The sequence below is a fragment of the Rana temporaria genome, chromosome 3 (genome assembly GCF_905171775.1).
Source record: "Rana temporaria chromosome 3, aRanTem1.1, whole genome shotgun sequence".
NCBI lineage: Eukaryota > Metazoa > Chordata > Amphibia > Anura > Ranidae > Rana > Rana temporaria.
In genome coordinates this window covers 408,858,826-408,875,301 of record NC_053491.1, presented here as the reverse complement: position 1 = coordinate 408,875,301, position 16,476 = coordinate 408,858,826, and the positions used below count along the sequence as shown (strand labels likewise).

The following is a 16,476-nucleotide window of genomic DNA, read 5'->3' as shown; positions in this document are numbered from 1 at the left end:
GTAACATTGCCCATTTAGGGTAGTGTGGCAATTTCTTTATGTACAATCAAAATAAGATGGAAGATATGAACAGTTTAGTAATATTATTATTATTTCGATAATTTTCCTGAGTTGCAAATATGAACATATCGCCCAGAGCAGTGGTCATCAACCCTGTCCTCAGGGCCCACTAACAGGCCAGGTTTTGTGTATTACCTTCGGGAGATGCAGACTAGAATACTGCAATCACTGAGCAGCGAATGATATCACCTGTGATGTATTTCAGTTATCTTGCAAACCTGGCCTGTTAGGCCCCTTTCACATGTGCGGACCGTATGTCCGCATTTTCATCCATCCGTTTGCGGATGAAAACGGGACATACATTGGTCCCTATATGATTGCGGGTGTCAGCGGATGAATATCCGCTGACACCCGTAATCACCCGCCTCCGCAAAGATCCGATTTTGCGGACGGAAGAAAACCCTATTTTTTCTTCCGTCATCGGATAAACACGGACACACGGTCCGTGTTCATCCGATCCCCCATAGGGGAGAGTGGAGAAAAGACAGGGCGGTCCCTGCACAGTGTGCGGGGACCGCCCTGTCAGCCGCCGGCTCAGCGGGGATATACGGAGTGATCCACGCTGAGCTTACGGACACACGGAGGCGGATCATTACTGATCAGCCCCGTGTGAAAAGGCCATTAGTGGCCACTGAGGACAGGGTTGATGACCACTGGTCCAGAGTGTACACATGATCGGATTTTTCGTCGGAAAAACGTTGGATGGTTTTTCCAACGGAATTACGTTCACGCTTGGCTTGCATACTCACGGTCACACAAAAGTTCTCTGAACTTTCGACCGTCAAGAACGTGGTGAAGTACAACACTACGACGAGCCAAGAAAATGAAGTTCAATGCTTTTAAGCATGCGTTGAATTGTTTCCGAGCATACGTCGGAATTTTGCGTGACGGAATTGCTCAGACGATCGGAATTCCGACATGAAAAGTCAGATGGAGCATACACGCGGTCGGAATTTACGACAAAAAGCTCACATCGGACTTTTCTTGTCGGAAATTCCGACCGTGTGTATGGGGCATTAGATTAATTTTGGAACAACTGGAGTCATGAATAACATGAGTATGTGAAAAGTTTTCAGGAGGATATTGGATCTGGAGATAACTGAGATAAGGGTGTGATTGTGGGGAGAGGCAATTTCTCCATGCAGCTGACCTTCTTTTCAGTGACCCTCTTGAATCTTATAACGATCGGCCTCTCCCCATCCTTAAATAGCAGATAATAAAACATTAGGATGCCCTCCAGTGTAGAAGAAATGTTAGCAGAATGATGTCAAAACCTGTGAAAGTCATAAATACATGGTTAGAATTTTGTTTTAAAAATGATTTTCTAATGATTGATGGGACAAATAATCTAAAGACAGATGGAAAATATTTCTTGTTTCTTATCTGAATAGACTAAATTCTAATGTGGTTTCTATTTGGGGGAAACGCACATTTCTTCTAATAAGCATTTGCTAGATAGTTTGATCTGGAAGTAGAACTTTTGTTGTTTTTTTGGGAATATTTGTTGGTTTTATACAATACCATTTTCAAAAAAGTATATAAAAGTAAAATCTACATAAAAACAATGCAATGATTTACAAATCTCATAAATCAATATCTTATTCACAATAGAAAATAGAAGCCATATAAAATGTTTAAACGAGAAAATGTACAATTTTGGAAAACAATTAAGGTAGCATGTTTCAAAAAAGGTGGGACATGGCAACAAAAAGCTAGCAAAGTAAGTGGCTACATACACACATCGACATCGGCCAGTTCAAGGCAGCTGGTCTCACAGAAGCTGGCTGAGCATGCTGGAAAACCAGCAGCCAACCAGCTTCTGATCAGCGCTTTCAGCCAATGGAGTGTTCTGGCTCCTGCCCCCCAAAAGATTCAGAGAATCTGGAAAAATCTCTGTGCACAAGGGACAATTCCAAACCACAATTTTGGATGTCCATGATCTTTGGGCACTTAGACGGCACTGCATTCAAATAAGGGCAAGATTCTGTGACGGACATCACTGCATGGATTCAGGCGTACTTCCAAAAATCGCTGCCTGTGAGCACAGTTCGCTAGGCCATCCAAAAACGCAAGGTAAGGCTCTATCATGCAAAGAAGCAGCCATATCTGAACATGATCCAGAAACGCCGCCATCTTCTATGCGCCAAAACTCATTTAAAACAGTCTGTTGCAAAGTGGAAAACTGTTCTGTCATCAGAAGAATCATAATTTTGCATTCTTTTTGGCATATATAGGAACCGCGTCCTCTAGACTAAAGAGGAGATTGACCTTCCTGATTGTTATCAGAGCTCAGTTCAAAAGCCCACATCTCTGATGGTATGAGGGTGCAATAGTGCGTATAGAATGGGCACCTTATACATCAGGAAAGACATCATCAATGCTGAAAGATATTTCCATGTTTTAGAGCATCATATGATCAATCAAAAATGGGAAAATGTTCATCTCCCAAAACTCCAGCAACCGGTCTCCTCAGTTCCCACACGTTTACAGAATGTCGTTAAAAGAAGAGGGGATGCTACACCGCGGTAAACCTGGCCCTGCCCCAACATTTTTGGTAATGGGGTTGTATTTTGCAAGCTTTTTGTTGTGTTGTCCCAACTATTTTGAGACATGTTGCTGCCATCAATTTCAAAATTACTTTTTTTTTTTCTCAGTTTAACCACTAAGCGCCTGTGCTATAGCCGAATGATGGCTACAGCGTGGACCCCAAATGCCGGGAGAACGTCAATAGACATCCTCCCCTTCATGCGTGCCCCTGCAGGGCATGCACTGTCATCACCCGAATCACTGAGACTCGGGTGATCACAGATCCGAGTAAGGGGCCGGTCCCGGCCCCTTACCACGTGATCAGCTGTCAGCCAATGACAGCTGATCACGTGATGTAAGAGGAAGGAGGCAATTCTGCCTCCTCTGTGCAGTCAGTGCCACCTGCAAGTGCCCACCATTGCCACCTATCAATGCCCACAAGTGTCACCCATCAATGCCTCATCAGTGTCGCCTAGCAGTGCCCATTACTGCCACCAATCAACGCCCATTACTGCCACCAGTCAGTGCCCATTACTGCCACTCATCAGTGCCCATCACTGCCAGCTATCAATGCCACCTATTAGTGCCACTTCTGTGCCCACCAGTGTCACCTCTTAGTGCCGCCTTATCGGTGCCCATCAGTGCAGCCTCATCAGCGTACATCAATGAACGAGAAAAATTACCGTTATAAAAAAATGTTTTTGGTATTTTCATTTTTTTTAAACAAAAAATAGAAACCGCAGAGTTGATTAAATACCACCAAAAGAAAGCTCTTTTTGTGGGAAAAATGATAAAAATTTCATTTGGGTACAGTGTTGTATGATCGCGCAATTATGATTCAAAGTGCGTCAGCGCTGAAAGCTGAAAATTGGTCTGGGCAGGAGGGGGGTTTAAGTGCCCAGTAAGAAAGTGGTTAAATATTTGATATGTTGTCTGTTATATTTTAAATAAAATATGGGTTTATGAGATTTTCAAATCATTGCATTCTTTTTTTATGTAGATTTCACACAGTTTCCCAAGTTATTGGGAATTGGGGTGGTAGGGTCACATGCATAAAGAGTACATAACTTCCATGCATCTCAAAATCGAATATTAAAATTTGAACCATTGGCATGGCAAGTTGAACAACATTTTTAAGAAAGTTCTAACAAAATTTGTTGAGTCGCGATGGCACTTTCACATGTTGTGAATTTTTTTTCTGAATTTTTCAATGGATGTTCTAATGAAATTCTGCCCATGTATGGCTAGCCCTATTTCTGAACTTGTGTAACTTATACCGGTGTAATATATCAGTTTATATCTTGAGGTCCATTTTGTTCAGGCTGAGAATTCTATATTTTCTCTTTGTGTAACAGTCAGAGCTTGCCGCCAAAAAAGAGCCGTTACACAGCAGTCGTGAGACAATAAATATCTCAACGGACCAGATGTCAGGACTCTATTTTAACTCTGCCGATAACGGTACACACCTACATGCTTACTAACAGGATAAGACTCTTTGCTTAATTCTTCCCTGGGTATATGCCAAGTTGTAGCTTGCTTTGTGTAGACCCTCTGACAACAACATCCTGGCTTTGAGAGCTTTCCAAACTTAGTAACCCGAAAGTCCTTTGTTTATGATTGTAAAGTCACTCTTTACGTCACGGTGTGTCTGTCCTCTCTCTTCTGAAATACCTCTAAGTAGAACTAATTACAAAGTGAAGGTTATGTGTCATATCTAGATCACAGAGCATTTGGGCAACCGTTATGTACATGGATACAGCATGTGTTCTCATTCTTTTATCATGTAATTTATCTCTTTTTACCGTTCTTGTCTTGTGTTTTTAACAAATGTTCTGATAAAGTTAGACCAGGCTTTCTGAACCAGGGATCTCTTCTGAGAACACTAGAGCTTCCTTGACTGAGTAATGGTAAACTGATTTCCCACCTACACTGACTACCACTGCAAGTAGGAAATATTCCACTAACCACCGAAGGGGTCACTTCCACACTGACTTACTAATGTAAGGGACACCACAAGTTTCCACTTTCACTTCAAGATTTTTCCTGAAAATAATTTTTTTGTATTGCGCAAGGATGCCATGTTCTTCATTATTTTATTTAAAACCTAAAGTGATACTGAAATCGTCTTCTTGTTTGATATTTTTATTTTTATTTTTTTAAATACTTACCTGTGTAGTGGTTTTGCACAGAGCAGTCCGGATCCTCCATTTCTCAGGTCCCTCTTCTATGCTCCTGTCCCCTCCCTCCTGTTGAGTGTCCCCCACAGCAAGCAGCTTGCTATGGGGGGCACTGGAGCCGAGCTGCAGCTCCGTCTGTCCATTCAGACATGGAGCTGTGACTCGGCATGCCCACTATTTCTCCTCCTGATTCACTTACTTTGACAGCAGCGAGAGCCAACCGCTGCTGTCTCAACCAATCAGGTGAGAGAGTCCCGGACAGCCGAGTCTCTCGTACAACATCGTTGGATCGAGATGGACTTTAGGTAAGTATTAGGGGAGCTGCTGCACACAGAAGGCTTTTTATCTTGATGAATGGAATGCATTAACCACTTGCCGTTATACGTTGGCTGTTTGAAGTGGAATATCGCTGTTATAGCAGCAACTAGCTGCCATAACCCCAGTATCCACTTCTTCAGCGGGCGGCCGGCTTTCAAATAAAAGTGGTCTTGGCGGCGGATTTGCCGCAAGATTACTTTTATTGGTGGCGGGATAGGGGCCCCCTTCTTCCGCCGCCAGCGGCGGAGGTGATGGGATCCTTCTCCCTGTGTGGTATGGGGCTGAGTGAGGGGAAGATGGCTCCCACCCGGCTCCATACCAATGCAGGACGGAAGCAACGTCAAAATGTCACTTCTGCCCCTAGCTCTTAAAGGGACATTCGTCATGCACTCCACAAATCTTGCCTTTATGGAAGAGTGGCAAGAAGAAAGCCATAAGTAATCCCACTTGCAGTTTGTGAGAAGCCATGTGGGGGACACAGCAAACATGTGGAAGAAGGTCAGATGAGACCAAAATGTAACTTTTTGGCCCAAAAGCAAAACGCTATGTGTGGCAGAAAACTAACACTGCACATCACCTTGAATACACCATCCCCACTGTGAAACATGGTGGTGGCAGCATCATGTCGTGGGTATGCTTTTCCTCAGCAGGGACAGGGAAGTGGGTCAGTTGATGGGAAGATGGAGCCAAATACAGGGCAATCTTAGAAGAAAACCTGTTAGTCTGCAAAAGACTTGGGACTAAGGCAGAGGTTCACCTTCCAGCAGGACAACGACCCTAAACATACAGCAAGAGCTACAAAGAAATGGTTTAGATCAAAGCATATTTACATACATAAACATAGACTCAATGTCCTGTGCGTAGGCAGGGCTGTGTCTCACATTTCACAGAGCCTGCTGTCTGAACTATAGAGGTGCTGAGGATTAGTTTCAGGAGGCAGAGTCAATGCAGGCAGCTAGGCACCATGGCATATGTAGTCCCTGAAAATTGAAAGTGAACAGCAGAGGAGAAGCTAAAGCATGCTGGGAATATGGGAAGTTGTGGAAAAGAGATGACTAGCATGCATAACATGAAAGGAGATTGTTCAAGAAAGCTGTATAGTGAAGTATCAAAAATAATTGTTTGTATTGTTATTACAATGCTGATGTTAAAAAATGAAAGTTTATGCTGTGACCATAGAGCTCTTTTAACACCACTGTTCTGCAGTTTCTCATTTAAAGAATGGAGTTACGGTTCTGTGTGATGAATATATAATGTATATGTATTGGGCCTGTATACCTGAGTACCAAAATGAAGCACTTGGCATTCCTTCCTGTCATTGCTTTGTACATATACTGAACATCTGCCACCATTGAGTATGAATGTGTCCTAATAAATATACATACTAATCCTATGTACATACATAATAAGTACACAATAAACACTTGATTTATTGGTATAGGAGATTCACATATTTTCCTGTAGTGAACTGTCATGTAAAGGTTTAGAATGCTTAGATTATCCATTAACTCTTGTGTTCTGTTTGCTTTCTATCCAGGGCAGATGTTAACACAGAATTTCCACTCTCTGGCATGCCAGCCTTGCTCGCTGTTTAGAAATATGAAGTTCCAGAGAAGAGATCTTTAGGATCCTCATCTGTTTTCTGCGCCAGCCAGAAGAAGCGCAGAGACAAATGAAACGGGTGAAATGGAAAAGCAGCAGCTCTCTGTGGATGACGACCTGTTACCTATTTATTATGTTCACTCTACGGTAGAAGAAAAAACATTTTCTAGAGCGTGGCAGGGACATGAAGCCCCTGTACCTTCAACGCACTTTAATCACTTTCCATCATTTAATGAGAACTGCTTGCCCCCAGGTCCGTCCAGAACTGAGAGGACTGTATTAAATGAATATGATCATGAAGGGCATAAGGAAGTCAAAAGTGTTGGTTTCACTCCAGGTACGAATGTTGAGGACTGTTGTGCAAGCAGTGCCTATTCCGGGGTCCAGAGGGTCTCTGATTTTCATCACTCTCCTAAAGCCACCAATACGAGGACCCAGGTCGGTAGCACGTCAAAGACCACCTCTCCTCAGGATGTTTTCTTAGCCAGTTTACTTCAGGTTCAGCTTTGTGTCATGGATCTCCAGGATCAGATTGATATTACAGAGACCAATCAGAAAGCCAAGGAAATGGGGCTTAGGATGAACATGCCTATGGGGCCAAATATGAGCTCAGCTTCCACTCTGGGGCCTGAAAGGAGTCAATCCTGCATTGAAGAGCTTGTAAGGGATCCAGAACCTCAGTGTGTGGATGAGGACCAAGAGAGCGATGATACTGCTTACTCCGAATTGGAAGTAGAAGACGAGCGCTTGTTTTGCGATAACCCTTTATTTAAGAACTCAAAAGTGCCGCATAATGTGGACTATAATGTACAGAATTCCGTTACTGAACTGACCAGCCAACAGGAATCAACTTCCATGGACAATATAGTGAATGAGGGAAGCCAGCTGCTAAAACTAAATGCATGGGATAGTAAAGACTTTGGTACGGGAATGGCTGTATGGCAACCAATAATACGGGAGGAATCTCTGGAGGAACTCCAGATATATGAAGAGTGGGAGGAGAAAATGTTCATGCGCTGCAGTACAAGGACCACTAGGTGGCCTGTTTCAGACAATTTGCCTTCTACACAGGAGGTAGGTGACACTTGATGACTGACTTTAATCTAAAGTTAAAGGGGTTTTCCACCCTTTTTTTAAGTTTATTAAAAGTCAGCAGCTACAAAAAATGTAGCTGCTGGCTTTTAATAAACTGACACTTACCTGCTCCACGGCTCCAGCGAAGCGCCGGCCGGGGGTCCGCTCCTCGCCCCCCCTCGCCGGCCGGCGTCTTCATTCCTAGTGTGGGCACCCGGCAGTGACAGCTTTCGGCTTCACGGCCGGGCACCCACTGCGCAAGCGGCAGTGCGCATGCGCGCGCGGCGCCGTCTGATTGGACAGGCGCTCGCCTACAGGGAGGGGCTGTAAAAAGGCGATTAAGCTAATCGCCTTTCCAGCCCCTCAGCGGAAGGAGGAAGTGGGACAGGAAGTCCCCTTCTGAAGCCCCCACTCCCCCCCCCCCAAAAAAATTACATGCCAAATGTGGCATGTAAGGGGGTGAGGAGTGGGTTAAGAGGAAGTTCCATTTTTAGGTGGAACTCCTCTTTAAAGTGTTTGTCCAGGCAAAGTTCAGTTTTATTTAGTGTTTGGCTAGAGCAGGTAATACATCTCTGTTGGGTTTTTACTCCTCTCCCTGGCATTTCAGTTCAACCAAGCAGGCTGAATGGGGGAGGGGGGGGGACACCCAACAGATGGCCATACCAACACAAGCAATGTTGGTGCAGTGATCTCCCCTGCCGTGACTTTGTATTTTGACATGGGGACTCCCCACCCCCTGTGACAGCTAGCTAGCTGGGGTTCTTTCTCCCCGCACATGCTGTAACCTTTTGGACATCACCCACAGAACCGCGCCTTCACAGAAACCTATAATTGTCTTCCACGTGGCAGTTTCAGTGGGCTGCAGGGGCACTAATGCACATTGCACCCTCAATGTACTGATTGCAGGTGCAATGCTTTCCAGGCTCCTGCAGGAAAACATAATAAATGCCCATTTGTTTCTGCAGAAATATGTGCATTTCATTTTTCTGTAAAGGTGAACTTATTAAGGAAAAGGGGTGTCAAAAAAAGTTATACCAAAGCATTTCGAAACCCCCCAAAAAAGTTTAAGCGTGCCCCTCTCCCAAAAATCGGACACATGAATGTAAACACACCCATTGCGCCACCCAAGTATGAAAATGTCTCTTGTGCTACATTTGTTTCACATTGCATATCTAGTTGCCATAATTCATTTGATTTGCTGAAAGGTATTTCAGGAAAAATGCAGTATTATGGCCACTACATAGGAGATCAATTATATTACAAGCAACACGTCTATCATTTGTGGTGCCAATGTGAATGATTAAGGCCCCATTAATATCTTGCATTGTGGAAATGCGCCTTCCCACTTGCGATTTTCTTTAAGTGCGATGTACTTTGTGTTGCTCATATGGCAGCCTATTAACCTCAATGGGCTGCTGTATGTGCATTTGTCATCTGAAAAACGCTTCTGCTACATTTTGGGTGACGAGCTTTGTGTGATTTTTAACCACCTGCAGACCGCCTGCCTGCAATGTACTGCTGACGGGCGGCTCACACAAGTAAAGTGGCTTACTGGTAAATTGCTGCCTGTTTCCAGGTTTAGGGCGCGTGCATGCCCCTGCTGTACACAATGGGAGTCTGTCAGCAGGTCCCGGCCAATGATTCATGGCTGGGACCTGCTGATTGACTGTGTCCAGTCACAGTACAGAGTCCTGTGTTGACAATCAACACAGGGCTCTGTACAAAGGGAACAATCTCTCTGTTTCTAATCCCTGCAGGGATAAGTAATAAAGAGATCTTTAGTAAAAATCAGCACACATTACACATTGTTAGGCACACACTTAACCCCTTGAATACCCAGAGATGGTAACCCCTTCCCAGCCAGTGTCATTAGTACAGTGACCGTGTATAGTATTAGTACTCATCGCTGTTTTAGTGGCAGTTAGTTAGTTCTCTCCCCCAGCATCAGTTAGTGTAAGATTTTGCACATCCCATTATAAGTCGCTGATCACCACCATTAGTGGTATAAAAAAAATTCCAGTATGTATACCATAGTTTGTAGATGCTATAACCAAAGACGTGGCAGAATACATTTTGGCCTAAATTTATGACAAATTATATATATTTTTTTTATTGGATATGTTTTATAGCACAAATTAAAAAAAATATAGTTTTTCTTTCCAAATTTTTGGTCTTTTTTAATTTATATAATATAAAACACAGTGGTGATCGAATACCACCCAAAAAAGCTCTATTTGTGTGAAAAAAAATGATATCAATTTAATTTGGATACAGCATTGCATGAGCAGACAGTTTCCGGTTAAAGTACTGCAGTGCTAAATAGCAAAAAAATGGCCTGTTCATAAAGGGGGAAAACCTTCCTGAGCTAAGGTGATTAAGGCTGGATTCACACTTAGGCATTTTTAGTGCTTTTTGCATTTTGCAGATTTTCACTACAGAACGTGTTCCATAGGAAACCATGTTAAATGGACTGTAGTGCAATTCTGAAAAAAGCCCTAAAAATGCCTAGGTGTGAATCAAGCCTAAAGGCCCCTTTTTGCAGCGACTTCCACGTCATTCCATTGCGTAAAAACCGTAGCAAAATCACACCACGTCTGGGGTGCCATTAGAAATAAAGGGCACCCAAATGTGCGCGTCACGCTTTGCCGCAATTGGAAATGACTGGCTGAATTGAAGCAATTCTGCCGGCAATTACAAATCGCCAAGAGTGAATCTGTCCTAAAAGAGAAGTATGGCCAAAACACTTATGTAACATCGGGATATGTTTATTTTTAAGCAGTAAGGTCACCCAGATTTTTAACTTGGGCAAATGCCAAGCTGCTACACCTGCCGTCTGCGTATGACTTGACATTGCGGCTGGTTCTTTTCTCACCGCTGTGGGTATTATCATGACTTGGCTTATGCTGCCAGTTAATTGGGCTCATCTCCTGAGCTTAGCCCATCATTGGAGGGGGGGGGGGGGTTCTGGCTGCCTCTAATGTTCTGAAGCTGAGAGAGAGAGGTGGTAGCAAGGACAGACCAGGGAGCTTTAGACCAAGAATACATTTCTCCTGGGTTGTCTGAAAGAGAAGTAGCCAACAAGTTCTCAAGTTCCTGGTGACACCCCAGATGCCAGTTCTGAGTTGTCATTGTGTTGCTTCATTATTTAGGAATATAGGAGTGCTAAGTACGCTTGTGTATACTGATGCATTTCTGTATATTATGTCCTGTAGTTCACAATATATATGTGTCCTATTTTTATTGCCTGGCAGCAATTGCAGGACCTGATGGCAGCTCATGGCAAAGAGAATTGTGAAACTGGAAAAGCCTTTATAGACAGGAGCTGAAAGCTGTTTGAATTATTTAATAATAAAGAGGATGCAACAGGAGGAGCTGAAACATGCAAAGGTGTCAGAACCCCCCAGAACTCTCGGTGGCCAGGAACAGTTGGGAAATATGGCGTTCCAGTGATTGCAGAGCATGAGAAATAATTTTATACCTTTTTAATAGAGGAATTTCTTAAGCACAGAAAAAGCAAAAAGGCTCCATGCACACTGGGCTTAAAAAAACGTCAGGTATTTGCACCCACTTCCGGTGAGAGACTTCCACAGGTGTCACTCCTCTTCCAGTCCCCCCGTTGCCTTCTGGACAGCAGAGACCACTGGGAACGCGCCCTGCTACTCGCGCATGCGCAGTAGGGAACCGAGCAGCGAAGCCGCAAGGCTTCACTTCCTGATTCCCTCACCGAAGATGGCAGCGTGGGCAGCAGAGAGACGAGCGTTTGCTTGGCTTCTGCTGACGACTTTTAAGAAATGGACACTTGCCTGTCCAGCGCACCCGCGTTGTCGGCAGCAGAAGACGAGCAATCGCTAGTCTGTCTGCTGCCCCTGTCTATAAAGGCTGCAGTATTTGTAGCTGCTGGCTTTTATTTTTTATTTTTTTTGCGGGACCTCTGCTTTAAGGTGAAAAAACACCTTGCGGTCATGGGTTGATTGGATAGATTAAAAGCAGCGCAGCCATTGGTTTCCGCTGCTGTCAATCACATTCAATGACGCGGCCGCCGGGGGGCAGGACCGAGTCGTACACCGAGTCGTACACTCGGCGTCTATGGATGCCAACTGTATGACACAGGAGCGTGCCCGCAAGCTAACCCCCTCGGGAAAAAGCTTCCCAGAGGGGGTTAGCTTTAGCGGGGAGGAGCCGAGACAGCCGCCGTGGGACCCCAGAACAGGAGGATCTGGGCCACTCTGTGCAAAATGAACTGCACATTGGATGTAAGTATGATATTTTTGTTGTTTAAAAAAAAAAATCGAACCTATACAACCCCTTTAACGTTGATCTCAAAATTTGCCTGTAAACGTCATTATGTGCATGGACACATAGGATAACATTGAGTTGCTTCTACAGGCAGAACACAAAACTCAGTTTTTCATGCCAGTGTGCATGGAGCCTAAGAAGTGCACATATCCAGATATTGTTTAACGCCTATGCTTGCCCACTGATGTTTCCATATATTTTTTAACATTTGTAGTATTCTAATACTGCTATCTTCTCGTCATTCAGAATACCCTGAGCCCAGAAGAACCTCCAACTCAAACAGCCATGATCAACTCTCTCCATTATATGCCTGTTTCCCGTGAGTATCAATTTCCATATAACCATTGAGTCACCATTCCATGTGTGGCCAATAATGCTACAGCTTAATGTAAGCTGTGATTTGTTCATGCAGGTTCACTTTAAAGGATGAGTTGCCAGGATCCTGCAGACTCTCAGTACACTGTACCTCCAATACAGGCAGTCAGATACTAAATTGCTGGAAAAATCAATGAACTACAAGAGTGCTCACCAGCGACCTAACAGTTCATTGAGAACTATAAGCCGTCAGCCGCAGTGGGCGACGGTACTTCTAAGTTCATAGATGGCCTTTAAAGGGGTTGTAAAGATGCTGTGCTTCTCCCCGCAGGGATGTAGTCCCAAGGGAGGGGGCGAGCACACTGACTAACCCCCAGCCAGATAGGCTTGGATGATGGGGGCAAGCTTACTGAGGATAAACAGGAAGTGAGAAATTCAGACAAAGAAAAAAAACATTTAGAAGGAAAATCGAAGAAAAAGGTAAGTGAACCAACAATGCACTAGTTTAAAGGAACCTATTTAGAAAATAAAAAACAAACCTTTACAACCCCTTTAACCACTTGCCGACCACCCCACGTATATGTATTGCGGGGCGGCGGCTATTACAGGTGAAATCACGTACCTGTAAGTGATTGCCTCTGCCGGGTTTGTGGTGTGCACATGTGCCGTTGGCAACCAGCTCCCGCTGTGATTGGATACATCAGGAACTAATCAGCGTGTCTGGAAGGCCCGATGTCTGCCAGGACCCACCGATTGTTCCCGACGGATTCAAAAGAGCGGCCTGTCAATGTAAACAAGGAGGATTGCCGTTCTGTGACAAGGGAAGACCGAGATCCTGTGTTTGTGCTTAGCAGGAACACGGATCTCTGTCTTCTTGCAGTCAAAGCACATCCCACACAGAAAGCACTCCCTAGGAACGCATTTAACCCTTTGATCGCCCCCGATGGTAACCCCTTCCCTACCAGTGTCATTGGTACAGTTACAGTGCATATTTTTTTTAGCACTGATCACTGTATTGGTGTCAGTGGTCTCCAAAAAGTGTCACTTAGTGTCTGACTTGTCCGCCGCAATGTCGCAGTCCTGCTGACGAGTCGCTGATCGCTTATTGGGATTTTTAAACAAAAAATATGTAGCAGAATACATATTGGCCTAAACTGAGAAAGAAATAAAAAATGTTTACATTTTTTTTATTTTTTGGGTGTATTTTAACCTCTTCCATACAGGGCTGTTATACACACATCCATACCAGGCCTATTCTGGCACTTCTCTCCTACATGTACAAATCATAATTTTTTTGCTAGAAAATTACACAGAACCCCCAAACATTATATATCTTTTTTTAGCAGACACCCTAGGGAATAAAACGACGGTCATTGAAACGTTTTATCTTGCACGCTATTTGCGCAATAATTTTTCAAACGCCTTTTTTTTGGGAAAAAAATTGTTTCATGAATTAAAAAAATAACAAAACAGTAAAGTTAGCCCAATTTTTTTGTAAAATATGAAAGATGATGTTACACCGAGTAAATAGATACCTAACATGTCACGCTTTAAAATTGCGCACACTCATGGAATGGCGCCAAACTTCGGTACTTAAAAATCTCCATAGGCAACGCTTTGAAATTTTTTACAGGTTACCAGTTTAGATTTACAGAGGAGATCTAGTGCTAGAATTGTTGTTGGGACTCTAACGCACGCTGCGATACCTCACATATGTGGTTTAAACTGCGTTTACATATGTCGGCGGGATTTGCGTGTGCGTTCGCTTCTGCGCGCGAGCTACTGGGGACAGGGGCGGTAAAAAAAATATTTTTTATTTCTTTTTTTTTTTTTTACATATTTATTTATTTTTTTACACTTTTTTTTTTTATTATCACTTTTATTCCTATTACAAGGAATGTAAACATCCCTTGTAATAGGAATGTGTGTGATAGGTCCTCTTTATGGAGAGATGCGGGGTCAATAAGACCCCACATCTCTCCTCCAGGCTGAAAAGCATGAAATCGGTGAAAAAAAATTCACCGATCTCATGCTTACGGTTGCTTAGCAGCCGCAATTGCGGCTTTGTTTACTTACGGGGACCCGGGCGTGACGTCATCACATCGCGCCCGGGTCCTCCGACGGTCATAGAGATGACTGGTGACCATCTGGTCACCAGTCATCTCTATGCTTCCTGCCAGCGCCGGACGATTCGTTCTCCGGGCTCCCGATGGCACGGGAGAGCCCGGAGAAGCACCGGATGGAGGCGGGAGGGGGGGGGTGTCCCCTCCCGCCGCCTGTAAGAACGATTTAGCGGCGGAATGCCGCTATGATCGTTCTTACGTTGTGCAGAATCGCCGGCAGGAGAGAAGGATATCTGAATGATGCCTCTAGCTGCAGGCATCATTCAGATATCCACCCGCAAAGCCCAGGACGTCATATGACGTCCTCCTGGATTGAGGAGGGGTTCCTGCCGCTGTCATTTCACAATGACGCGGTAAGGAAGTGGTTAAGGATGAGCTCCGGAGTGTTCACAAACTCCCACGTGCAGAGCCCGCCTGGAAGTCAGTACTGCGCTGTGCTAATCACAGGCAGTGAGACATTTCTCGATCTCTGCAGCCACGCATCAGGACAATGTCTCACTGCCTGTGATTAGCGCAGCGCAGTGCTGACTTCCTTTCTTGTTGGAATTTTCGATCGTGTGCACACGGCTTTACAAGTAAGAGAGGACATCGTTTTACTAGGTGAGCAGTGACAGCTTAAAATTTGCTATAAAATGTTATTTGCTTTATGTTTACAAAACCCTTGGAAAGTCCTATAGACGTCCGGTAAGAGACTGAGAAACGAGATAATACCTTTTTTTTGTAGTTTTAGTCAAAATAAAGGTATTATCTCCAATCAGCAGTCATTGGTTTTCTCCAGAATCTTAGTATTGCATGTCTCCTGACCTTGTGACTGGCGGAAAATCATTTTTTATATCTCACATGATAAAGCGCGGTTCTAGTTACGATGATTTTTTTCTTTCCGGTCTGGTATGCGCATACTGGGATGAATTCTTCTACAATGAATATTTTTATAACTAGTAATAGAGGCTCACGGAAGTATTTTTCAATGGAATGTACTATGACTCAGACATATGAATGTGTAGCTATGGGAACCTTAAATAGCATCAAATTTGTGACTAAATCCAACACAAGCTAAACCTGAAATAGTTCCGTTAATGTGCTTTAAATTAAGCACAATGCCTTCCTGTAAGGACTGCGGCTTTTATGCAGACGCTATGTATGAATAAAGCTTTTATGCAGATAGTAACTACTTCAAAACCAAACCGATTCTGATATTTCTCTCTTGCAAATAAAAATCTGCATTTTTGTTTGCTGGAAATTACTTAGAACCCTCAAACACTATGGGCTGGATTCATGTAGATCGGCACATTTTTACGGCGGCGTAGCGTATCGTATTTACGCTACGCCGCCTTAAGTCAAAGAGGCAAGTGCTGTATTCACAAAGCACTTGCCTCCTAACTTACGGCGGTGTAGCGTAAATGGGGCCAGCGTAAGCGCGCCTAATTCAAATGAGGATGAGGGGGCGTGTTTTATGTAAATGATTGGTGACCCGACGTGATTGACGTTTTTTACGAACGGCGCATGCGCCGTCCGTGTACATATCCCAGTGTGCATTGCTCCAAAGTACGCCGCAAGGACGTATTCGTTTCGACGTGAACATAAATTACGTCCAGCCCCATTCACGGACGACTGATGCAAACAACGTAAAATGTTCAAATTTCAGCGCGGGAACGACGGCCATACTTAACATTGGCTAGGCCACCTAGGGGGCAGCTTTATCGATACGCGGCATACCTCTTATGGAAACGGGCAAGCGTATGTTCGTGAATCGGCGTATCTAGTCATTTGCATATTCTACGCCAAAATCAACGGAAGCACCACCTAGCGGCCAGCGGAAAAAATTGCACCCTAAGATACGACGGCGCAGGCCGTCGTATCTTAGCTAGGTTTAAGTGTATCTCAGTTTGAGCATACACTTAAACTTACGACGGGCTTAGATTCCGAGTTACGTCGGCGTATCTACTGATACGCTGGCGTAACTCTTTGTGAATCCAGCCCTATAT

General features: G+C 44.1%; 1 protein-coding gene across 4 annotated transcripts in view; it reads left to right on the top strand.

Moving 5' to 3' along the window:
* Nucleotides 1–16,476, top strand: part of LOC120933038 — a 120,378-nt gene that overhangs the window by 57,870 nt on the left and 46,032 nt on the right. For 3 of the 4 annotated variants that reach the window (XM_040345981.1, XM_040345983.1, XM_040345982.1), the window contains exons 2-3: nt 6,619–7,757; nt 12,300–12,372. In XM_040345981.1, the coding sequence (XP_040201915.1) occupies nt 6,768–7,757; nt 12,300–12,372 (1,063 nt within the window). In that variant the 5' untranslated portion in view covers nt 6,619–6,767. The remainder of the gene's footprint in view (nt 1–6,618; nt 7,758–12,299; nt 12,373–16,476) is intronic. The other variant, XM_040345984.1, reaches the window with a different exon arrangement.